The following is a 24,775-nucleotide window of genomic DNA, read 5'->3' as shown; positions in this document are numbered from 1 at the left end:
GGCGACTAACAACTGTGAGTTTCCGGAGGCTCCTCATTAGGTCACACGTATCGGGCAGGGGAACCGAAAACAGCAGTCCCGGACGCTATCTGCTCTTTGAGAAGGTCCGCTTCCCGGCTGCTGGCCTCACAGCCCTTCCTATCCTGAACTAGAGGAAGACGAGAAACTAAGGCACGCTGATAGTTGACATTTGACATCCGGGGTCCCCCACATTTTATTGAGCTGAATGCCGGTTCCCTTGGGAGCCCAGGTTTTTCAGGGAGGGAAAATATTTGGCCACAAACCCATCTCCCGGACTTAAGCTTCCTGCCCCACTCTGGCTCCAGACAACTTATTGAGCCAGCCAAAGACTCCCAGCCCCAGCCTCTTGCTCCCCGCAGCGACAGCGTCGCAGTCAGCTCTGCTCTCCCTCCTGGGGGCAAGCAGCTAGGAGGCAGTGAAGAGCTAGGTACCGGGAAGGGACCTGGGCGCTCATAAAAGTGACTTCGTCGAGGGTGAAAATTTCAGGGTGGGATTCCACTTATAAAAAGATGTGGTGAGATTCTCGTATATGGGCCCAAGGACAAACCACAGAAGGGTGGAAAGGAAAGTACACTTGTTAATCCTGGGTAATATAGGAACGTATCTGTGCAAATAGGTGTCAGCCTTGACCTCACCCTACTCCTAACTTGTAGGAGTGCCCAGGCCTTAGAGCAAGGACAGGGAAGTGCAGCAACAGCTTCACTCAGGTGAGGATCTAGAATAATGGGCTTGGCTGGTACCAACCCTAGAATTAAGCTAAAAAGGGGTAAGCAGAGTTGTAAAATCTTTAGTTAATGCCAGCTGTTGGGCGAATGGGTCTGGTGCCAGAAATACAGTGCAACGAGTCAAGGACAGGGGTAAGGAAAAGAGGAAGAAGAAAGGCAGTGGACAGGAGGTGGGAGCACCAGGTTATGTAAAGTGTGGAGTGCTGGAACAGCAAAGGCAGAGTATTGGCTCTCTACATCAGGTCTTTAACTGTAACGTTCACTGTGCCCAGATGCATACACGTTTAATTCTTAGAAGTCAGAGAGGCACAGTCTAAATGTGTAGTGTGACTTTATGTTCTGGTTTGATCAAGACAATCCCAGGAGATGCCCATTGTCCAAGGATTGTGATGAACCAGCTCTGGGGTGAATAGCACCACGTATACTCCATTAGAGGACAGAAAATACACTTGAGGAGAGAACTGGCCTCACAGCATGACAGCTCCTTTTTCAAAGGGACTAAAAGAGAAGATCAGGTTGGAATACACATGAGCCAGGGAAGCTACTGTAGTTAACTGATGCTACACAAAACAGGTGGACATCACCAGAGGACGGGAAGTGACCACTCCAGGCTTTTGGTGGTGCTATTCAGTCTTTAATTTTGTGCATTGTGAGTCTTTCCCTTTTAGACAAAGCAGCCAAAGAGTGAGGGTCACTACTGCTGAATCTCCATGCCCTTTCAGAGAAGCTGTGTCCGTGTCCGTGTCTCTCAGAGGACCATGCTAGCCTGGTACTGCAGCTCCGAGAGACACTAAGCAGATTCCCCATGGTGGTACGACTGTTTTCCACCACATGCCACCAAGCAGCCGGGAGCAGGGCCAGTCCTGAAACAGTCCTTGCTTTGTCCAGTTCCTTCCTGTGGATCCCAGCCAGGTATCCCTGTTCAGGGCCAGGTTAGCAGCTGGGACGCATCTACCTATATTGGAACACTTTCTCACTTGTCTGTAGGTGAGCTGCTTCCTGCTTCTTATGGGAGTGACAGGGAGGTATATCACGGTTCAGGTGTTTGTTTCACTCGCTAATTCTGTCTCTCCACTTTTGATTCACCTTTGCCTTGTCTGGCATCCCTCTTCACCACCGTCTTAAACTCTGGGGGATACAGACAGTACCTGAGGAAAACAAGGATGGAAAGAAAAGGCTATGCGTCAGATACCAAAGGGAAAGGTCCACAGGTCTTAACATTATTCTTTAATTTGTCATTCTATAATGCTTACCATATAGTTTGGAACCAGACACATGTGAGAAGGAAGGCTGACAGTCAATGGTCCTTTTACCCTTCAAATACTAGTTTCTACTAGCAAGTTTCACTGTCCAAGGTAGACTTTTTGGGTAGTCAGGTGTGTAGGCCTTTTTAGACATGGCAGCAAGCAGCTTCCTTGATTTTTATTTTTACAAAGGAACAAAGGGACCCAAATGCTAGAGAAAGTCTATGAGAACAAATGCTGTGAGAGTAAGTAGCAGACCCCAAACTACACCACACATATGAGAATCAATCTTTGGGCACATTTTCCTCTTCCCATTTCTGCCTTACAAAATAGAAAATAGCATAATTGTGTGTGTGTGTGTGTGTGTGTGTGTGTGTGCGCGCGCATGGTAGAAGGAATTTTATATTAGGGCTTTTTTTTTTTTTTATTGAGAAGCAGTCATATACTGAGATGAACAAAGCCAGTTCTAGCTCACTTGTGATTTCTCTGAACCTCAGTTCCCTTGTCTGCCTTGCAGAGTGGATGTAAGAATTAAAACTCATGCATATGAAAAAAGTGCCAAAGTGTCTGGTCCTATAAGTTGGTTTAGTAAGCAGAGCAATTATTTTGTATGCATATAGTATTAAGATCAGATATTGACTACAACTGAGAAAAATTAATGGTCATAATAAATGAAAACAAAATAGAGGAGCCAAGGAATCACAGTCATTAAAGATTTAATGGGTACAACAGAGTAGATATAGCAATCAAAGGATCAGAGTCCTTAAAATTCAATGGGTGTGACAGGACAGGCATGGGGTCAAAGGATCACTATTCTTCTACAAAGAGTCAATGGGTATAACAGATCAGGTTTGATTGGCAAAATCTGTAATATCGCATGTTTATGTGTGTGTGTGTGTGTGTGTGTATACAACTTGACAGCACTGTAATAACATGCTGAATAATTTGGTCTTCTTGATAAGGATGTATGGGTGGGTTGAGCAAAGTATCAGGAAAATGAAAGAAGATGTTATTATCTTAAAGATCAGATGCTGAAATCTCACCAAGAAAAGTTACTGTTAACTTTCTCCCAGCCAACATAGTCAAAAGATAAACAAGAAGACCATGTATCCAAAAGGATTTTCTCAACAAAAGCTAAAATTCTGCGATGTTTGGGAAACAGAGTCCCACCACTGATGTAACTAGTCAAAAATGGGGGCTTCACTCTATGGGAGACAGAATTGATGTTCAACAATGGCCCGAAGAATGAATGTTAGTGATCTCTCAGCCAATCAGCAGGGCAGCCCTGTTCTGGGATGTTCAGCCTGCTTAAGACATCAGCAGCAGGTGTATAAGAGGACAATCTGAAAGCAGGCAGTGCTGAGGAAAGGAGGAAGAGGATGGGGAACAATGTTTAAAAGTATTCTGATTTCCTAGAGTCACCTTGCTCAGCAGAAAAATAAAAAAGAGTATATGAAAGTAGGGTAGCCACACATAGCCTGGTCACACAAGCTGTAGATTTTGGGTTGTTCTTGCATCTGCAAGCAATAACTCATTCATTTACTCAAGTAATAAAGATCTGTTGGGTGTCAGTTATGTGCTAGGCACAGTGCTAGTAAGCTGATGATACAATGATGGATGAGATAGGCAGAGTTCCTGATCTCATAGAATTTACAGTTGGATGGGACCAAGATGTGTAAAGACAAAGTCCACCTCAAAGTGCAGTGGGGAAGAGGTGAACAGAAACAAGAAATAGGTGACAGAGGAATACTCATTGCGGTGGTGGCAGAGAAGGGATCAGTGGGATCAAAGGGTCTGGGAGAGTCTCAGAAGGCTTCACAGCAGGTATAAAGGAGGAGAAAGGTGGGTCCCACTGATTACGTATGCACAGCATGTGCAAAACACACATAGGTAAAAGCATGACACTGAAGAAATGATGAAGGGGCCATCCTGCTAGCTGCTGAGTACATATGCTTGCTAGAGAGCCACAGAAAACATGGCTGTTTTAACTGGCGATGTGACAGTGAAAAGCCTTAAATGTCCATGACAAGGGGTTGGAATTTTATCCTTTGTACAGTAAAACACTATGACAAGAGTGACATGATCAGATTTATTTATTTGTTTATTTATTTTGAGACAGGGTCTTGGTACATAGTCCTGGCTGGCCTTGAACACACCATGTGGCCCAGACTGGCCAATCTTCCTGTATCAGCTTTCCAAGCACTGGGATTAGAGTTGTGTGCTACCGCACCAGGTGAGAATTGATGTTTTCAGAGGAGAAATGAACACCTCAAAGCCCTTTGTTAGACTTCTAGTTCCAGATGAAGATGAAATAGGTAAATTTCGTCCAATTCTTCTTGCTAAATACCACTAAAACCCCTGAACATTGTGTACAACCAATATAAGCCTGAAAGGTGGAGAAAAGGCAGACTAGCTAAGGATGTTGAGATCTGAGGAATGACACAGCAGTGAGTTATCTGGGTTTGTTTTTTGTTTCATATATCATAGCCTTAGAGAAATCCATAATCCAGAAGCATAGCAAACCAAACCAAAGAAGCGAAGGGAAGAGGAAGCAAGCAGAAAAGCACAGAAATGGCTTTATCCAGCAAGTGGCAGCCTAGCTATTACCACCCCACAACCAAAGCCACAGAGAACATTGCAGACCCACCCTCTCCTATCAGTCCAGGCCAAGGGGGAAACCCAGACATCTACTTGCAACTGGATGCAATGAGATGCCTTCTCACCTCTCAGCCCTGGGGTGGTGTTAGAACTCCCAAGTGGGAAGTCAAGATTTTCACCCCTTCTAGTAGTAATAAGTACCTCACCATCAAGGTTTCATTTGAAGTCACATGGGGAACATAAAAAGTATCTTCTTTCCTGCATACAGGTGACAGCAGAGGCCTATTTAGAACTCCCACCAACCAAAGATTATGAGGTACACTTGTTTGGGCCCTCAAGTGTGTCAGTGGAGGCCAAGTAGGAAACTTATACTTTTGTACCCCTATACCTGTAGGGGGAAAAACATGACCCAAACACATGCTGCACTTTCCCCAAAAGTTAAAATCTACTTAGTTGCACTCCTGGATATTTATCCCAGACAAGTGGACAGTTCTATTCATTTGGAAATCTCGTTATACAAGTTTCATAGCAGCCTTATCTAAGTAGCAAAAAACCCTGGAAGTGTCCCTCATAAGTGAATGGTTATCTCAAAAGGCCATATACTATATGATTTCATTTATATAAAGTTCTTGAAGTGATAAAATTATAAAGATAGAAATTAGTGAAGAACAAGAGTTAGGGATGGTGGTGGTGGTAAAGGTACGGATATAAGGTTCATATAAGGGAGATCCTGTGGTGATGGAATAGCTGTGCATCTGTGTGGTGGTGGTATTCATACCAGTCAACACATGTGATAGGCTGGCACACACAGACCTATAGATATATGTTGAACCAATGTCAGTTTTCTGGTTTTGATATCATATTCCAGCTATATCAAATATAGGCAGTGAGGAAACTGGGATGAAGGATACCCAGGATTACTCCAAACTATTTCTTGTAACTCCCTGTGAACGTATACTTATTTTACAATGCCATACCATTTAGTACCATGACTTAGATTTCAGGTTTTTTTTTTTCTATCACTTTCCTCTGTACCTGCTAATGACTAGTAGATAATACTCCTTCCAATTTCTCAGATAAGATCATGTAACTTGCAGAAGAAAACAGGCCTCTCGGAATCACACAAAGCTAGTGATGGAAAGATAAGATGTCAGCTTTCTTCAAGGGCCAAGCCGTTTGTAAGATCAGATTCCTCTTAGCACTTGGAATCAACTCATCACTGTGACCAGAGATGTTTCAGACAGGGTGGGTATGCCTCCCTGTCTTAAACTGCCCCAGTCATGACTTTATAATTGGAAATACATTCTTACTATGTTGCTGAGGGAAAAGAAGGAAACAGGCAGAACAGATTGAACAAGGAAAAATTGGAAAGCTGGGTTTAGAAATCAGAAACATCTGACTTCAAACTATGACACTTTTCACAGGGAAGGACTGGGAGGTATTCAAGGCCTTATCAGTAACACTGAAGGTCTAAATACAAAAGCAGCCTTTTGTAATAAAAACTAAAGATGCTCTCTAGACCTCTATGGAAGCAGAGGCAGGCTCTAGATCTGGGAAAACTCTGAACTCTTAATTTTCTTTGGTCCAGCAGAACTTTCATTTTAGAATTTCCTCACAAATTTCTTTAGCACTTTTCTGAGTTCCGTGGCTTACAGTACTCCACTGACATTCTTTGCTGTAAAATATATTAAGGACAGGTTACAAGACTCAAGAATTAAATTGAGGATTGAAATCAAGAATTGAAATTCCGGGACCAAGAGTCTTGATCCTAGATTTACCCTCTTAGAAATTCTTAATCTCAAGTTTAAATGTTCATTTCTTTAGAATTAAATTTCACCTCAATGTTCACTGTATCCAAAATGTGCCGTCATTTGTATTTTCTAAGCACTTTCATTAGTTCTTTCCAGTAATTATAACAGAGCTTATAAAACCCAGAAGAAACACTTTTTTTTTTCCAACTTATTTTATCAAGTCCTTGTTTGTTGTACAGAATGCAATTTTTACATACACATCCCTCAAAATTTAAAGATCTAATCAGGCCAAAACCAGATGAAGTATGAATGCATACAAAGTCACTAATTAATGAATTAATTATAAAAGTCAAAGTTCAGGTTTTTTATGATGACTTCCAGTAAAGTAACACTTTTTCTACAGCCACTAAATAATCAGATCCAATCTAATAAGTTGTTATTATTTTGTAATTAAGAATAGGCTTTACTTGAAACTATTTCTGATCAAAACGGGATTCTGGAGAAAAAGTTTTAGGTTTTGATAGAGAATTAGGCATTGTCTAGAGGGCACCCCTCTAAAATTATTATTTTATCTTATAGTTTTCTCTGAACTATAAATTTGCAAATTATAGAAAATTGTGGAGATACGTTGTTTCCAATTTTTACATTTAATTCAAAATTCTTTTATTCATGTTTGTGAATTTTTACTTTAAAAAAAAATCCATTATATCAGTTTATTTCCTCATGAATTAAAGAAAATCTTTAAAAATACATTAAAAAACATTTTTACTGTGTCATGGTTTTGCCTTTTTCTGAAAATCATCTTTTAATATTTGTAAACAATATCATGCAGAAAACCTATGTGCTAAGTAGTTGCAGGTAGAATACTACGGTTGGTCAGGAATAATTATTTCTGATGGAGAGAAATTAGGTTAAATTTTCATAGAGCTGGTGACAGTAGTAGTACCTTGCCTTAAGGGTGAGGAAGTTAGGACTAAGAATTCAAAGGACATTTCAGACAAACAAAACGTCTGAAAATTCTAAGGGACAGTTCTGCCAACTGACCTAAATGCTATTAGCCAGCACCAAGGAGAGGGAAGACTCAGTCCCAGGAGACTTATGTAGGAAGGTTTCCAACCTGGAACCGACTGCAGTGAACCTCCCTACACAAAATTCAGTCTGGCAAGTTACAGTCCCAACTACTCAGTTGAGTAAGGGGTCCAGGGAAACAGAAGCATGATGTGTGCTGATAGCTGGGATGAGTTCATCAGTTCAAAGCAGTGTCCTGAAATGAGAATGAATGAATGAATTCCTGTATGACATACAGCACAACTATGGGACACATCATATCACAGCTAAAACAAATACCTGATCTCTGCTGCCTCAGTAGGCAGGTGTATAGTGATATGGACCCAACTCATTTTACTTTCGGAGCCAAAGTAAATTTCATTAACAGCTGTTCATCTATGTATTTCTGTTTTACCAGCGGTCAAGAGGAACAAGTAAGTAAGAGGTAGAAGATGGAAAACAGGAAAATATATGTACAGAGCTTTAAGTCTCCAGCTATTGCTGCTTACCTGTATCAGAACTTTTTTTTTTTTTTTGGTACTGGGGATTGAACTCAGGTCCTTGTACTTGTGAGGCAGGCGGCGGAACCACTGAGCTAATCCCCAGCAGAACTTATTATTTAATGAGTGGATTTTCCAGGTTGAACCATGATATATAAAGCTATTAGACTAATAAACCAAATTTCCAGAGACCCATATCTAGCTAAACTGCTGATTCCTACCTGTTGTGTTGGTTCAAGTTCCAGTTCTGTTCTACTTCAAATTCTCTCTTCCTTTGATTTTTTATTGTTAGTCTCAGTCTCTGTCTTGTTTCTTGCATCCATGGAAGCCCTCTCCTAGTCTCAGCTATTTCTGGTCCCTCCTCATGTAATGTTTCCTGACTGAAGTTACTTACAAGGTAAGGTGTACTGGTTACCTGTATAGCAAATCCTTTGTATTCCTTAAGAGAAAACGCTGCATACTCCTAGCAAAATAGGCATAGGCATGTCTTCTATAGCTGAACTATAACTCAGTCTTGGCAATAGGAAAAAGTGGGTGGATTTTGTCAAGTGAGGGGACCTACAGCTTTGAACCAGGAAGAAATTTAAACACAGACTGAACAAGAAAGATGGCATGCTGATTTGTAGTTTAAATGGCACACCCATCAATTTGGCAACCTTTCTTTAACCTTGATCTTCTACCTTCAAAATAATAATATTTTAGTCGGGTGTGGAGGTACACACCTGTAATCCCAGCACTCAGCCTGGGATACACAGTGAATTCAAGGCCAGGCCGAACTACGAAGCAAACTATATACTCAGTGTAGGATGGAACAATTAATAAAATCAAATAATCAAATGCTATGTAGTCATAACCTAGGGACACAGAAAATTTCTTTACTTAGGCACTAACACAAAAGATCAAACTGGAGGTATTTGTGTTCCTGTAACTAGTTTATCTCAATACCTGAACAAACCATCAAGGATTCCATGTGCAGGCAATGTAAAGGAAGAAGGCCTGGCCTCCTAAACTGTTAAAGAATCACCACAGTGAATGGGTAAAGGACTCAGATATGTAAAACAGGATATATAACTGTTATGATGATGATAATGATAGTAATCTTTATATTAGTATCCCACATTTACTATGCTTAGCATGTGCCAGGCATTATGCTAACCACTGTAGATACACTATCTCGCAACTCTATAAAGTGATATTATTATATTCATTTTGTGGGTGATGCAACTTGGAGAGTTTGTGGTAATTGGCTTCGGGTTGCATTGCTGATATGTGGTAGAATCAGGAGTCCACAATAATAACCACTGCACAAGTTATCCCACATCAGTAGAACTTTTGAAGACAGAGTTAGAAAGACAACAATTTTTCAACCTTTGGAGACTCTATTGGGGAGGGGGTTAGAAATGTAAAAAAAAAAAATTTTTTTTTTTGTACCAAGGATCAAACTCAGAACCTTGCACTTGCAAGGCAGGCTGACAGCACCACTGAGCTAAATCCCCAGACCTAGAAATGGACATTTTTACCATCCCTGAATTTACAATGTAAATGTTCTCTCTTAACTCCAACTCACCCAAAGACTTCAAAGCAGCTTTTACTTAGTTACCATTTTTGTCCTTTCTACCCTAATATTCTCCATGGTTGTTCATCCTTGATTTCCCAATGTCTATAGTCCTGGGAATTCACCAGATATACTTCATAAAACTAGGTGACGAATAGCTTATCAGATTACTCGGAGTGTAAACTATGGTAGCAAGCCTCTATGCAATTCAAGACATTAGCATACGGAAGAAACCAGGTCAGTTTTCCTAAAGAAGGACCCAAGTTCTGGATTTCTGCTTCCTCATAGTACAATTCGTTTCTTTCTCTATGTCCTATACTTTCCTCTGCATACTGTCACCATGTAGACCAGAAAATGATTTGATTACTGAATCAAGCCCTTTAAGCACAGTATATAACAGTACTATTCTTGATGAATAAGAGGTAAGTTCATTTATTACATATAATGGATACCTTAGAGCATCAGCGCTTAATCTTATCCCAGAATGCAGATAAGAAAGGCTGAAAGGTATGTTCAGTTAGTCTTTTTCAAAAACACTTTATTGAAGGTCTTGTATGCTTCATACTGTGTCACATCAGGAGACACATGATGCTTCCTGCATTGTGGATTTGAGGGTGGATTAGAGGGTTCAGATGATGACCTTGTCTAGTAATGATCACTGCAGATGTTTGAATCTGAGAGGGGTATGTGGGGTGATCCTGAGGCAAGACTCAAAACAATAACTTCTACCAAAAATTTTACCTCAGGGCTTAAACATCAAATTGCCTTATGCAAAAAGAATTAGTTTGAATTCTCCTTGGCATACCCTTCTAACAGCAATACTGATGAGACTGGAAATGGACCATTCATTTCCACTTTAAGGGAGCTTAAAAACTAAGCCAACATATTTAAAGTTTTTTTATCCAGTAGAAATGGCTCAGGATGTTCGAGGACATTTGCTTTTGTCTTCCAAATCTATCAAATGCACTTTGTCTGAGAAGCATAAAAATACCTAAGACTAAACACAAAGTATGAGAGAAACTACACACTTGAGAGAAACTACAGGAAATATTTTGCTTCTGGAAACAGAATATAAATAAATGCCTACAGAAAATAACACCTGCTACCTCCTTTATCATACTTTAAATGGTTAGAAGAAAGCAACCATGTCTAGCCTCTGTACTCATGGGTGATCAATAAAGTTGTTGATGGTCTTATTCCTACCCATCATAAAAGGGCTAAACAGGTGAGGGTGAGGCCTGGATAATGACATAATATACTTAAACAAGGGAGGGGGCACAGAAATTTCCTAAATTGAAACAACTGGAACAAGTTAACTCAGGTTGGACTGGCTAGGAAAATGTGTGTACATACTTCTGATGGCTGTTCTTTTAAGAAAATTGGTACACAAGCATCCCTGTATACTACTATACTACTGAATTTGGCTGTATTGCAGACAGAGTTTTATCTCTTGGGTGGATTCTGGAAATTAATAAAGGTCCCTTTCCCTTCTTGGTAAGAGCTAGAGCTAAGCTTTTATGGGGTTGTGCCTCTCTTGCTAGACTCATGTCTATTCTTTCCTATATCCTTCTGCTCTGCTCTCCTATTCTACTTGGACCAAAACAACTTGCATCTATCCTGATAGAATCAGTGCCAGAATCATAGTAGAGAAGAATAAACTTGTTGTACCCTAATCTCACCATCCACCAGTAAAACCTACTGCCAGTCCTCAGGAAGAACAAATAAACTGGAAAATTAAAGAGGTCAAGAGTATAAAACATAATCAACACATAGAATATTAGAACTATAGAGAAAATGGAGATCACTTGGTATAATCTTATTTTATGGAAAACTATTCCGAAAGAAATATTGCCTCAAATCAGTGTCAATGAGGAAACAGAAAACAAAGCAAAACGATTCCTAATGGCTTCCTAATACAAACATGAAGTAAAACTATTGAAATAGGAAAAGTAATGAGGTCTGACCCTTCCCTTTTCATACTGATAGCCAGAGGGGGAGTGATATCACTGACAGCCTCAAAGCCCCTCCTGCCCACAGCCCAGATGGTGGCCCAAGGTAAGGAGCTCCAGCATGTTCCTGTCACCGCTTGCCTTGGCAGCCACCCTCTAGGCCAAGCTTACTCTTGCAGTGACAGGAACTTGACCTCAGCTTCCTTCATTCTATCTGCCCCTTCAAGCTCTAGCTGCTCAGGTGTTGCTGAATCTGAAAGTGGTGGCGGACTGCACCTGACAGTGTAAAGATCAGGAGTGACTGGGGCAACTGCTGATATCCCTGAAACTTCCAAACCTCAATGGGCATGGTCAACGCTGCTGTGCTTCCTGAAAACTCCTTGAAAGCAGGCAGCAGCAATTTCAGTCCTGCCATTTTCACGGCAACAGTGGTAGCTGTCCATCAAGCAGCAGCTTCTCCTGCACTGATGAGCTGTCTCCATGGTAGCAGAGGCTGTCCTAGATGGAGATATTTACATTGGTGGCAGCAGCTTTCAAATATGGACTTATCCTAGAGATTCTGAACTCAGCCACTCTGGATGGCTCTACCGTGCAACCTCCACATCACCCCAGCCTTCCACCCAGACACTTTGCCAATTAATAATGTCTAGCCAAGTTGAGCAAAACACTCCCAGCTGATGGTGACACTACTCATAATATAAAATTATTAAGAATCTTTAAAGGTAAATTTGTTCACTGTAAGAGAATCATGTAGAATATTTTACCATTACAGACCAGTGACCTTTGAGAAACTCCAATTATCTTTGTTTTGGGCAGATAAGATCTACAGAAGGCACGGGAAGGCACTAGAAAAGAAGCTCATTGTGATCATGTTTAACAATTTGGCACGTGGCACCTGGCTAAGGGGCGGGGCGGGCGTTCATTACAACATAAGTGCAAAACTAGAGTCTAGATGTTTGTAGGACCTGAGGAGTGTTAACTATTTATTTTCAACCAAATAATCATGTCTCCCACTTGTACTAAAATACTAGCTCTTCTTTCACATGACTGAATATTTCAATTACGTTCTATGTTCGATAGTCTCCTGCAAAACAATAAAACAGCACACAGGAAAAAAGTTTCTTTATTCATTGAACACATATTTTCTGACTCTATTAAGTGTTTGGCCTATCCATAAGAATTTAGGATATAGGGCTGGGGATTTAGCTCAGTGGTTTCGCTGCCTGCCTTGCAAGCACAAGGACCCGAGTTCAATCCCCGGTACCAAAAAAAAAAAAAAAAAAAGAAAAAGAAAAAAAAAGAATTTAGGATATAGATTAAAAAGACAAAAATCCCTTTCCCCATGGATTGTACAATCTACTGGGGAGAAAAACAAAGTAAAATAAATTGTATGTCAAAGGGGATAAGGAGTACTTGTGCAGGAGGGTAGGTGGGGAATAGGATGGTCAGGGAAGTGCTTCTGATAAAGTATATTAGAGCACAGACTTGAAGGAAGTAAGGACGTAAGCCACATTTATCTGAGAAAGAAGCATCTCCACTCATAGCAAACAATGAACTGAAAAGCTTTGACACAAAAGCACCGAGTCCAAGGAAAAACAAGATCAATGTGGCTGAGCAGAGTGTGCAAGGAGGAAAATGATTGGAATTAGATTTTGCAGGGGCTTATATATTACTGTAATGACTCTAGCTTTTCCTGAGTAAAATAAATAACCAAAGGAGTCTCTGAGCAGTGGAGTGGCATGAGCTTACTTATTTTAAAATAACCACTCTGGGTGCTGTGCTAAGAACAATTTCTATGGGGCAAGTTAGAAAAGCAAGAAAACCAATTAGGAGACTATTTCAGTAACTCAGGTAAGACATTATGGCAACCTGGACCAGGCTAGAGTGAGGAAAGTACTGAATAATAGTTGTATTTTTAGTGTATTTTCAAGGTACAGCCCACAAGTACTGGGTGTGGGTTGTACAAGAGAGATAGAAGCGAAAATTGATTGACTCCACATGTTTTGGGCCAAAAGGAATAGAAGACAGAGTTACCATTTTCTGAAACAGGAAAGACTATACTGTTTGTTAATTCATTTGATTGGCATTTGTATGTAGCAGGTGAAGATCAGGAAGACTTTGATGTGTATTAAGTTTAGCTGCTGTATTGAGAAAACTTACAAGGTGCAAGCAGGGAGTTTACTTAGGAAACTCGGTAATCCATGGGAGAGATGATGGCAATTTTAATTAGGCACCCTGTAGTGGAAATAATGTGAACTACAGATATACACTGAAGGTAAAGCTGACAGAATTTGCTAATGGAGTGATAAAAAAAAAAAGAGAGGAGTCAATGATTTCCACAAAGTTTTGGGCCTCAATAACTACAAAGATGGAATTGCTATTAAATGGTATGGGGAAGACAGCAGGAAGAGCAAATTTGAGGGAGACTAAAGTCAGGGTTATAAATCTGACATTTAGGGGACAGGTTGGAGCCAGAGAAATAAATTTTGGTATCAGTATATAGAGGATATTTAAAGCCAGGACACTAGAAAAGATGATCAAAACAGTGATGGAAAAGAATGACAGAAAGTAAAAGGTTGGAGCCTTAGTACACTGTACTATTGAAATAGGAGATGGGGGATATAAAACCAAAGGAAACCAAAAAGCAATGGCCAGTTGAAGTTGAAAAAAAATCAAAAGTTTTGGTGGTGTGAAAGGCAGGTGATTAGGTACCTAAAAAAGGAAAGATGGGTTAAAACTTTAATTCTGTTGGTAATTCAAGTAAGATAAGGTCTGAGAATAACCACTGGATTTAGCAATGTAGAAGTCACTGGAGACTTTGAAAGAAGTATTTTCAATTACAGATGTAAAGGCAAATAGTATTACTAAAATATAGTAAACAGAGGACAAGGGGAAGAATAGAAACAAGAAGTACAGACAACTCACGGAGTAAAGAAAATGTTTTTCTTTTACTCTTTTCTTTTTTTAGTTGGTTTTTAAAATGGAAAAAAATTACAACAGGTCTGTACATTGATAGGAATATGCAAGTAGTAAGAGAAAAACTAATGATGCAGAAAAGAAATGCTGAGGTGATGTCCTTTAGTAGGTGGGAGGGAAGTGGATGTAGCCACAAGTCAAAGTAAGCCTAAGACAGGAAAACAAACAGTTCCTCCACATTAACAGGATTAAACAGACCCAAGTAGGTGGGCAGACGTGATGGCAGGAACTTGCTGACGTTTCCTTTTGACTGCTTGGTTATTTTTATTTTTTCAGTGATAATGAAAGTATTGTCCACTAATTGAGAGTGAGGATAAAGAAAAGCCTACAGCAAATATGAGGAGAACAAAGAAATGGTTATCTAGGAAAATTTTCATTCTTATGTGAAATTTTAGGCCCAAATTTAAAATCTTGTTCCCCCCATCCTTCCCCCTGCTCTATATATCAAAATTTACCTCATTTTTAGACTCAGTTCTTTTCTTCATGCTCTTTTTCTTTAAAGATTCCTGTTAATTTAGACATCTGACAGAATTTATCCTTGTAATTCTGATGTCACAAACTTGTAAATTCAGGCAAACTCTTAAGATTCCAGGCTCCTTTCCAAGCACCTTCATCCAAGTCAACAAGATTAGCCACACCACCATCACATAGGGTCACTGTACTCAGGTTTCCTCTTTGATATCTGACAGCTATCTCAGTATTCTCTAACCGCCAGGAGGGTTATATATGACCAGAACATAATCATTGTTAGTTGGAATTTATATTCATAGACTGCAAATAGAAGAAAACTTGAAGGTTTCCTAATCCTGTATAGCAAGATCTCCTCTCATCACTCTATTAGGTTGACATCAGACAAGTTGAGTCATTTGTTTCAGAAAACCAAACTTAAGAACAAAAAAGCAAAAAACTTAGATAAGACCAAAGAAACAAATAAATAAAAGCCAATGCAACTTATCCAAGGAAAGCAAAACATCTGAACAGCAATTAATATAATACATTCTATTAATAGAAAGGACAAAGAACACAGGACAGTCTTAGAGGTAGAATAAACAGCTGGCAAAATCCAACACCTTCCCACAACAAAACCACTCAACAGGGTTGGGGATTTAGCTCAGTGGTGTTTGCCTCACAAGCTCAAGGTCCCAAGTTTAATCCCTAGTACCAAAAAAATCCCCCCCAAACAAAACAAAACAAAAAACAATCCACAAACTAATGATGTAAGGGACTCCATCAATCTGATAAAAACTAAACTCTTCCCTCTTAACAGAAATAAGACATGGATGTCAACTTTGCCATTTTCATGTAACTTTGTACTGGATTTTCTAGCCCCAGCAATTAAAGGAGAGGAAAAAAAAAAAAAAGAATTTAACACAGTAACTGCAAGTTTTATGCTCTGAAAGCTGTAAAACATTGTTAAATGAAATTGAAGACATATAAATGGGAAGACATCCCATATTCACAGGGTATATGGCAACAGTCCCCAGATTAATCAACAAATTTAATGTTATCTCTATTAGAATTCCACATGGCTTTTTTTGTAGGAAGGTGAGTCCATCTTTCTCTTTTCCTTCCTTCCCTCCTTCCTTCCTCCTTTCCTCCCTTCCTTGGTTACTTCTTTCCTCCCTTTTCTTCCTTTGTTCCTTCCTTCCTTTCGAGACAGGGTCTCTCTGTGTATTCCAGGATGGCCTTGAACTTACTATGTGGCTCAAGCTCACCTTGAACTCACAGTAACACTCCTGCCTCAGCCTCCCTACTTCTGGGATTACAAGTGTGTACCACTACACAAGATAGGAGGGGGATCTTAAAATTTATGTGAAAATTCAAGGGACTCAGAAGGCAAAACAATTTTGAAAAAGAAGAAAGTTGGAGAACTCACATTGCTAACTTCAAAACTTACCACAAAGCTATACTATTTCAGAGAAATTATACTATCATCAATTGAATAGAATTAAAAGTTTAGAAATAAACTGATAATTAATGATCAGTATAATGGGGCAAATAATAGTTCCATTAACAAATGATGCTGCAGTACCACTTATCCAACATGTAAAAGAATGACGTACTCTTACTTAACAGCATATGCAAAACTTTATTCAAAATGGATCACAGGCCTAATAGACCTAACACTAGTAAGATCTTACAACACATATGAATAAATCTTTATGACCCTGGATTAGGAAATGGCTTCTTAGGTTACAACAAAAGCATAAATCATAAAATAAAAAGTACATAAACTGGACTTCAGCAAAATTAAAGAGTTTTGTGTTGCTCAGGAAAGAGAAAAGACAGTGCTATGAAAAACTGACTAGCAATTCTATTCTTGGATAAATACCCAAGAGAAATGAAGACATATATCTACAGAAAAACCTATATACAATTTTTCATAGCAGTATTCTAGCCAATAAGTGGAAACAATTCAAATGTTTATCAACTGATGACTGGATAAAAAGTGGTTTAACCATAGAATGGAATATTATTCAGCAACAAAATTAAGACAGTATTGATACATGCTACAACAGGGATGAATCTTGAAAACTTTATGCCAAATGGAAAAATCCAGTCACAAAAGATCATATATTATATACTCCATTTATAAGGAAAGCTGAGAATAGAACAATTTATATAGACAGAAAATAGATTAGTGGTTCTGTAGGTTTCATAGACTGAAACTGTCTATCTAGTTGTACAGGGTTGGAAGGGAATTTGGGGGATAGGGTGTGACTGCTAATGATTATGGGAGATTCATGTACTGCCCCCCCAATGGGGATCAAGCTCAGGACCTTGTGCTTGCGAGGCAGGTGTGGCACCACTGAGCTAAATCTGTGTCCCTCATTTTTAAACTTTTTAAACTATGGTTAAAAAAAAACCCACACAACCTAAAATTTACCAATATTACCATTTTTCAGTGTATAGTTCAGTAGTGTTAAGTACATTCACATTGTTGTAAAACAGATGCCTATAACTTTTTCATCCAGCAAAACTTAAATGTTACAGCTGTCAGACGTGGTGCTGCATGCCTGTAATCCCAGCCCTCGGGAGTGAAATAAGGCAGAGCCTGGAGAATCACTGTGAGGTTAGCCTGGCCTACATAGTGAGTTCAAGGCCAGCTTGAACTACACAGAAGAGACCCTGCCTCAAAAAAGCAAATGAATGAATGAATAAAAAAGTAAAATGCAGCCTGGCGTGGTGGTGCATGCCTATAGTCCCAGCCCTCAGGAGGCTGAGGTAGGAGGATCGCTGTGAGTTCGAGACCAGCCTGGGCTACATAGTGAGTTGCTTTCGGTAACCACCAGAGACTTTCTGCTTCTATGAATTTGACTATTTTAGGGATCTCATTTGAATTATATGGTACTTGTCTTTTGTGACTGACTGATTTCACTTAACATAATACTGTAACTTGTGACATAATTTCCTTCCTTTTAAAGCCCAAATACTCTTCTAAGTATATAGCAATTTTGTTCATCCATTCAGTCACTGATGGACCACTGGCTATTGTGAATAATGATACTATGAATATGTTTCAGATTTTATTTTCATTTATTTTAGCTATATATCCAGAGGAGGGATTGCTAGATCATGGCAGCTTCCTTTCAGTGCTGAAAATGTTCTAAAAATTTAATGGTAATAATGATTATACAACCCTGTGAATGTTCTAAAAAAATCACTGAATTGTACACTTTAAGGATAAACCATGTATACTATGTGAATCACATCTCAATAGAGTGTTAAAAATATAACTCTTAAAGGCTGAATCAAGTATATAATTAATTACTTCAAGGATCTTGACTTAACTAAAAAATCTAGTAAAATAAATCAATCTTATGGCCGGGGATTTAGCTCAGTGGTTCCACCACCTGCCTCACAAAAGCAAGGTCCCGAGTTTGAGCCCCAGTAACAAAAAAAAAAAAAAAAAAAAAAAAAAAAAAAAGAAAAAGTCAATCTTGTCCTTCAGGTAATTTTAATTCTTATTTTCAGTGGACTGGCTAGTTTAAGCACTTTTAAGAAAATAACTTGTGTTTCCTCAGCAATGCACATTAGAGAAAGGAAACTGTCAGTATGTGACTAATTCATTTTTTTTTTGGTATTGGGGATCAAACTTGGATACTTGCACTTGCAAGGCCGGTGGCAGAACCAATAATCTAAATCCCCGGCCCTTTAATTAATAATTTTAATCTTGGTTTTGTTTTTTTTTTTTTCACATTTTGTATCAGGAATAGTGTGGGGGGGAAAAAACCAAAATCAAAAACAAAAAGCAAATTCACACCAACGCTGGCAATTTTTATTTCATTTATTCTAGGCATGTCAGTGACCAGATTTTTTTAAAGATAGGGAAATAAGATAGGACTTAATTCACTTTGACTACAGGTTCATTTTCTGAAAGGCTCCTCACAATTATTTTATACAGAAGATATTCAAATGACACAGGGTTTGACTTTTTGCAGTAAAAAAAACTATACAATTGAAAAAGAAAACCCTTATGTTCAATGTCACTGAATGGGAAAAGAGTCAATAAATTAAAAAACAAAACAAAACTAGGAGAGTCAAAATTTTGAGAGGAAAACATGTATCAAATTCAGATTCTTCTCATCTTTGTTATACACAACTAGAAAAGCTAATGGCAATATAGATGGCTATTGGTGCTCAGAAACCTGTGTTATCATTTTCCTTTCTGCTTTATCTAAATATTTTCAAAGAGGGTCAAGATTCAAAGACACCACTTTAGAAAGATAATAATGAGGTCATCTCAAAGGTTTCTCATGACCTTCTGAGATCCGAGCAGAGCAGGACTACAAGAAACCTTATCTGTCCAATCAGTTTTTAAAATAACAGGCTCTCTATGATCCATAATAAAGAAGAAACACGTTTTGGAAGTAAGCTTTCAGTCTTGGTCCCAAGGCAGAATTCTAATTACAGAGATAATTATGTTGAATAGTATTTCTTTCCAGCTAAGACATCTTATATACTTTAACAGCTTTTCCTAAATAATTTCTCAGGGTTGATTTAAAATGAACACTGAAATACTACCAGTTGATTCACTTGATTTCAGTTCTTATTACAGTTTCTTCAAAATCCGTTTGTGTGCAGAAGCAAAATTATGAATGGCGCTTCGAAGAGCTGAATTTCCCTCAGAGACATCTGAGGAACTGATGACTGAGTACAGTGCTCGATTATATGCTGCAAAACAAAAGTTTGCTCAGTGATGAAGAAAGTTAAATTCTAAACTGCTCTACTAGTGTTGTTTCTCTACCCTGAGTCCCATAGGCATTAACTTTACTCATGGAATAAATGTTTATTGAATACTTCAATACAAGAAGAGCTCTGTAAGGACAGAGAAGAGAATGGAGAGGTTACACACAAGAAATAAACCACAGTGTACTACTTTCCAACCAGAAGAATTTACAAAATGTCATCACAGAGTGAAGTTGGAAATAAATAACTATCTGGAGAGGACTGTAAAGACTTCCAGAAATGGCACCTTCTAAGGTGGCCTTGAAGGGTTAGTACGAATAAAGAAAAGAAAGCAGGATATCATACTCGACACAGAGTAATTTTACTAGAAATAGCAAGTAGAGAGTGGCTTGGGGCTAGACAGAAAATATGCCATGTATTTTGTGCTGTCACAGGGATTCCTAGAGATTTTTAAATAGGAGAATTAAGTGATCATTTATGTATTTAAAAAAATATAACACATAGACCTGCTAAGAAACTCATTACATGGATGAGGTACCCTAGGAATACAAATTACTGTATTGGCAGAATTTTTAGTTTATAACTGAGTCCTACATAATCTTTACACTACCCAAATCAATATACTTAAGGATGGACAGGAAACAGATACATTAGTGACAAAAGGAAGGACTTCATTTTATCTGACTGGGACTCTTGATAGAGGGCCACATTTTCCTCAGTATTCCCTGGGAAAAATGGCAGCCTAATATGGAGATATATGTAGTAAGTCTGTATTAGATACCTACCATTAAGTATGCATACAGCACAGAATTCAAATATACAGACCTCTAACATATAAGCTATAAAAGGCAAGATCTATGTCTTCAGTTAAAAGAGGACCTCAGAGTGAAATAAGGGGGAAATATTTCCTCATCATAAATGAAGATAAAAGGTAGCAGAGTAGATCTCAAAAAGAAATAAAATTCACTGTAATTATTTTCATTATCTCAGAGTTGTTTTGTAAAGGTGTTATGATACTCTGTTGTATGCAGTAAGCACTCAAAAAATATTAAATTACCATTATCACTATTTTAATTTTTAAAAAATTGCTATTAGTGGCTGGAGATGTAGCTCAGTGGCACCACACCTGCCTGGCAAGTGGTAGCTCAGTGGCACCACACCTGCCTGGCAAGTGCAAGGTCCTGAGTTTGATCCCCAGTACCAGAAAAAAAAAAAATTGCTATTAGGTCCCAACCACTCCTTCAAGAAACTTACCTCTATGGTTTTTATAGAAAATACAATTGTTGGCACAGGTATCAGGATGAGCATCCCAAAAATCAGGACCACAAAAGCACAGTGGTGGTAAAGTAATATTATATAGCTTCATTTTCTCCTGGACCTGGGCACGTAAAGCTTCTACATATCTATGAAACACAATAATGATCAGGCAAAGTAAACTTCTAGAAAAACAGTAAGCATGAATCCTGATCTAACAACTTGCTTTAACTGTATAAGCTATTTTATATCTCTCTGGACCTTGATCCCTCCTCTGCACATTAAGAAATAGCACTAGGAAAAAGACTGCTATTTCTGAGAGGTACCAATCAAGATATCTGTAACATTATATACCCTTAAATGAGGAAAAGCGTGAGAGACAGTCAAGTCTCTTTTCAGGGAAATGATACCAACATCCTATTAAGTCTCCTGTAGGGCCAGAATTTCATACAGAACTTTTTACATTACCTTACATGTTCTTTTTCTCTCTGTTGGTGCTTTTCTCTGGCACTTTTTATTTCTTCAAGTTGTAACTGGCCTAAATTGTCACTCGTCTTCTCCTCTGAATATGGTGCTCCATGAGAGCTCATTCTTATGACCCTCTGCTCTTCAACATAACGTTGTTGTTCTTTCTTTTTCTTAATTCTGAGAATAAAATCATACACAATCAGGAATTTCATAAAGTTGTTAGTCAAAATTAGCTTCTGGATACAAACACATCAAGAAATTCCCCAAAACAAGTCAGTCGTGAAATTAATTTAACACCCCTGGAGTATCTTCAAAAGTTCTTGCTGGCCAATTTGAATTTATCCAACAGTCATCTAAATACATAGCCTCTCAAAGAAAAATGAGAATAAATTTTCTGTAAGAATCTTAGCACAAAAGCCATTCAAGTTAAAACTGTAAGAAGACAGAACTTTTGCTTCTGGACAAAATCAAGTAACAGGGACCAGATTTGCCCTCCCACCCTGGACAATGAAAGAAACTTAAAAAGTAATAAAGTAAGTTGGACAAAGGTTTTCAAGACACTGGGCATAAGCCAACAAAAGGTAATGGTTCCTGACAGATGGGAAGCAAATAAAGCTAGCCCTGTAACTGCCAGACATTACTGCCTAGAATGTTTCCAGGCAATGGCACAGGGTGGAATTCCAGGGGAGCCTGGTAGACTCCCTGAGTTAAGGGGATGGAGCTCAGAGAGTGCAGAGAGGGAAGGAAAATTAGGGAAACACAGAATACCAGGTAGAGAACTGCTCACAGAGAAAATCCCAGAAAGGAACAGTCTCCTTCTAGTATACAGCAAAGTACTGACTGGTACACATATGCAAAGCAATAACCCAAGGCCAGGAAAAATATCCAAAGTAGTAAGAGGAAACACTGGTTAGTGTTTGTACAACACAGGACATAGTTCCCATTCCCACCAATCACAGACCAGAACCTCTGCAACCATAAACCAAAATAAAGCTTTTCTCTTTATAAGTTTATTATTTCAGGTATTTGTTATAGTAACAGAAAATTGCCTAATTCAACCAGCAACCAATAAAGTAAAATTTATAACATCTGACATCCAGTCACTGATTACAAGCACACAAAGAAGCAGGAAAACAACTCATAATTAAGAGAATAATCAGTCAATCAAAAGTAACCTAGAACTGACACTGTTATGTTAGAATCAGGAGAGAAGAACATTAAAATAATCGTTAAAACTGAATATTCTTGGTCAGGGATTTAGCCCAGTGGTTCTGCTGCCTGCCTTGTAAGTTCAAGGTCCCCAAGTTTGATCCCTGGTACCAAAAAAAAAAACAAAAAAAACAAACAAACAAAAAACAAACCAACTAAACATTCTTCCAAGCATGGTAGCACATGCCTGTAATCTCAGAACTCTGGAAGGGTGAGGCAGGCGGGTTGCAAGTTTCAGCCCAGCCAGAACAACTTAGTGGACTTAGTGGGACGCAGTTTCAAAATTTAAAAAAAGAGCTATAGATGTAGCTCAGTCCAAAGGCTGAGTTCAATCCTCAGTACTAGGGGAAAAAAGGAGACTGAAATCAAACTTGTATAGATGAAGACTGTACTTTGAGATGAAAACTAAACTATATATTAGAGGTGGTAAACCTATGGCATGGGTGTTGTGTTTTAAGACAAAAGATGGTAATGTATGAGTTTTTTTCTAAACTAAAACTTCAGTATTCAAGTTTAACTGAAGTGTTGACACTTTGTGATAAGTGGGTTCTGGGTTGCAGTTTGGTACTCGGTCTCTAAAAGGTTCATGGTTACTGTTATTTATGATTACCAGCATATTACATGTCACAGAAGCAAATGTGAAAACATATACAAACTATCTCAAAGAACCACAGGGGTAAAAAAAAAAATCCAAAACCAGTAACACACGCACTGATCAGTTAAGAAATGGGTATGGGACTTAAGTAGGCACTTAGCCAAAGATGATACATGAATTGACCAATATGCATATGAAAAGATGCTCAATATCACTAATTACCAAGGAAATACAAACCAACACCACAATAAGATGACACTTAATACATGTGAAAATAAAATAAGAGCTACAAAATGATCTACAATTTAAATTCTGTGTACATATCCAAAATAATTAAAGAATTAAAAGAAAAGTCTCAAAAAGACATTTGTACTTCTATTTTATAGAAGCACTAATTCTCGGTAGAAAAGAGGTGGAAGCAACTTAAATGTCCGTTTAAAGATGAACAGATATAACAAAATATGGCCTGCAGATATAATGGACTATTACCAGCCTTAAAAAAGAAGAAAACTGTCAAGTGCAACAACATGCATGAACTTGAAATATACTACACTATAAGTGAAAAAAGCCAGCCATAAAAAGTCAATTGTATAATGTCACTTATATGAAGGTCTAGGATAATAAAGTTCATAGTTACAAAAGTAGACTGTGGATTACTGGGAGCTGGGAGTCAAACAAAAGAAGAGCTGTTTAACTGGGACACATTTCACATGTGCAAGATCTACAGATCAGTCACCAACATTTAAAAATGGCTGAGATACTGTTTTACCTTTAATAAATCTTTTTTTTACCTTTAAAAAATCTTAAAGTTAGTAACTTTTAATAAAATTTAATTGTAAATTTTATTTTATGTGACACCATTTTTTAAAAAGTCACAAATAAATGAACAGGTGAATTAAAAATGAAATAAGTTGTTTTTAGACATACAAAGGCTGAAAAACATTCATTCCCAATCGACCCAAAATTGCAAGAAATGTTAAAAGATATCTTTGGGCCGGGGATTTAGCTCAGCGGTTTGGTGACCTGCCTTGCAAGTGCAAGGACCCAAGTTCAATCCCTGGTACCAAAAAAAAAAAAAAAGAAAAGAAAAAAGATATCCTTTCCACAGAGGAAAATGATACTGTAGTTTTATATACTTACAATTTTTCTCTGCTGACTCTCTTTACATAATTAGCCGCTTAAACCAAAAGTAACATATTTTATATTTTTTAAAATGCATGACAACACTATGAAGGATGAGAAAATGAAAATATATTATCACAGATTCTTATACTATACATGAAATAGTGTAATTTGAAAGTCACCTAAAAAATTAAGTATATGCTATAAACCCTAGAACACCCAATAAAATACAAAATAACTACAGCTAATACGCCAATAAAGGAGATCAAATGCAGTTGTAAAAATAGAACAGTAACCCAAAATAAGGAAGAAAAAGAGAAAATCAGAAATACAATAGGTGGAACAAACAGAAAATGGCAAGATAATATAGTCATATACTACCTGTATCAATAATCACATTAAAGACATGTAGTCTGAATACTTTAATTAAAAGGCAGAGGTTGTCAGATTTGACAAAGTCAAGATCCAATTACATAATATGGTCAAGATATGTATTTTTTAAAAGATACGTAAACAGTAGATTAAAAATAAAAAGACAGAAAAAAGATAACATGTTAGACTAGTTAAAGGA

At 38.1% G+C, this 24,775-nt stretch overlaps 2 protein-coding genes across 7 annotated transcripts in view; both read right to left on the bottom strand.

The window, feature by feature from the left end:
* Slc37a2 (solute carrier family 37 member 2) overlaps positions 1 to 197 on the bottom strand; it is a 25,201-nt gene extending 25,004 nt beyond the window's left edge. The window contains exon 1 of the mRNA XM_010628733.3: positions 46 to 197. Coding sequence (XP_010627035.2) covers positions 46 to 197 — 152 coding nt within the window. The remainder of the gene's footprint in view (positions 1 to 45) is intronic.
* A 1,169-nt stretch (positions 198 to 1,366) lies between these two features.
* Positions 1,367 to 24,775, bottom strand: part of Ccdc15 (coiled-coil domain containing 15) — a 101,619-nt gene continuing 78,210 nt past the window's right edge. For 2 of the 6 annotated variants that reach the window (XM_010628698.2, XM_010628701.2), the window contains 3 exons: positions 21,279 to 21,455; positions 20,811 to 20,959; positions 18,689 to 19,541 (listed from right to left, as the gene is read on the bottom strand). In XM_010628698.2, the coding sequence (XP_010627000.1) occupies positions 19,420 to 19,541; positions 20,811 to 20,959; positions 21,279 to 21,455 (448 nt within the window). In that variant the 3' untranslated portion in view covers positions 18,689 to 19,419. Of the gene's footprint in view, positions 1,895 to 7,168; positions 7,604 to 18,688; positions 19,542 to 20,810; positions 20,960 to 21,278; positions 21,456 to 24,775 lie in introns of those variants that run through there. The other 4 variants (XR_004517491.1, XM_010628699.1, XM_010628700.1 and 1 more) reach the window with 4 other exon arrangements.

The sequence above is a fragment of the Fukomys damarensis genome, unplaced genomic scaffold (genome assembly GCF_012274545.1).
Source record: "Fukomys damarensis isolate Sample0158 unplaced genomic scaffold, DMR_v1.0_HiC HiC_scaffold_16, whole genome shotgun sequence".
Lineage (NCBI taxonomy): Eukaryota > Metazoa > Chordata > Mammalia > Rodentia > Bathyergidae > Fukomys > Fukomys damarensis.
This window is presented reverse-complemented; position numbering and strand designations above follow the sequence as displayed.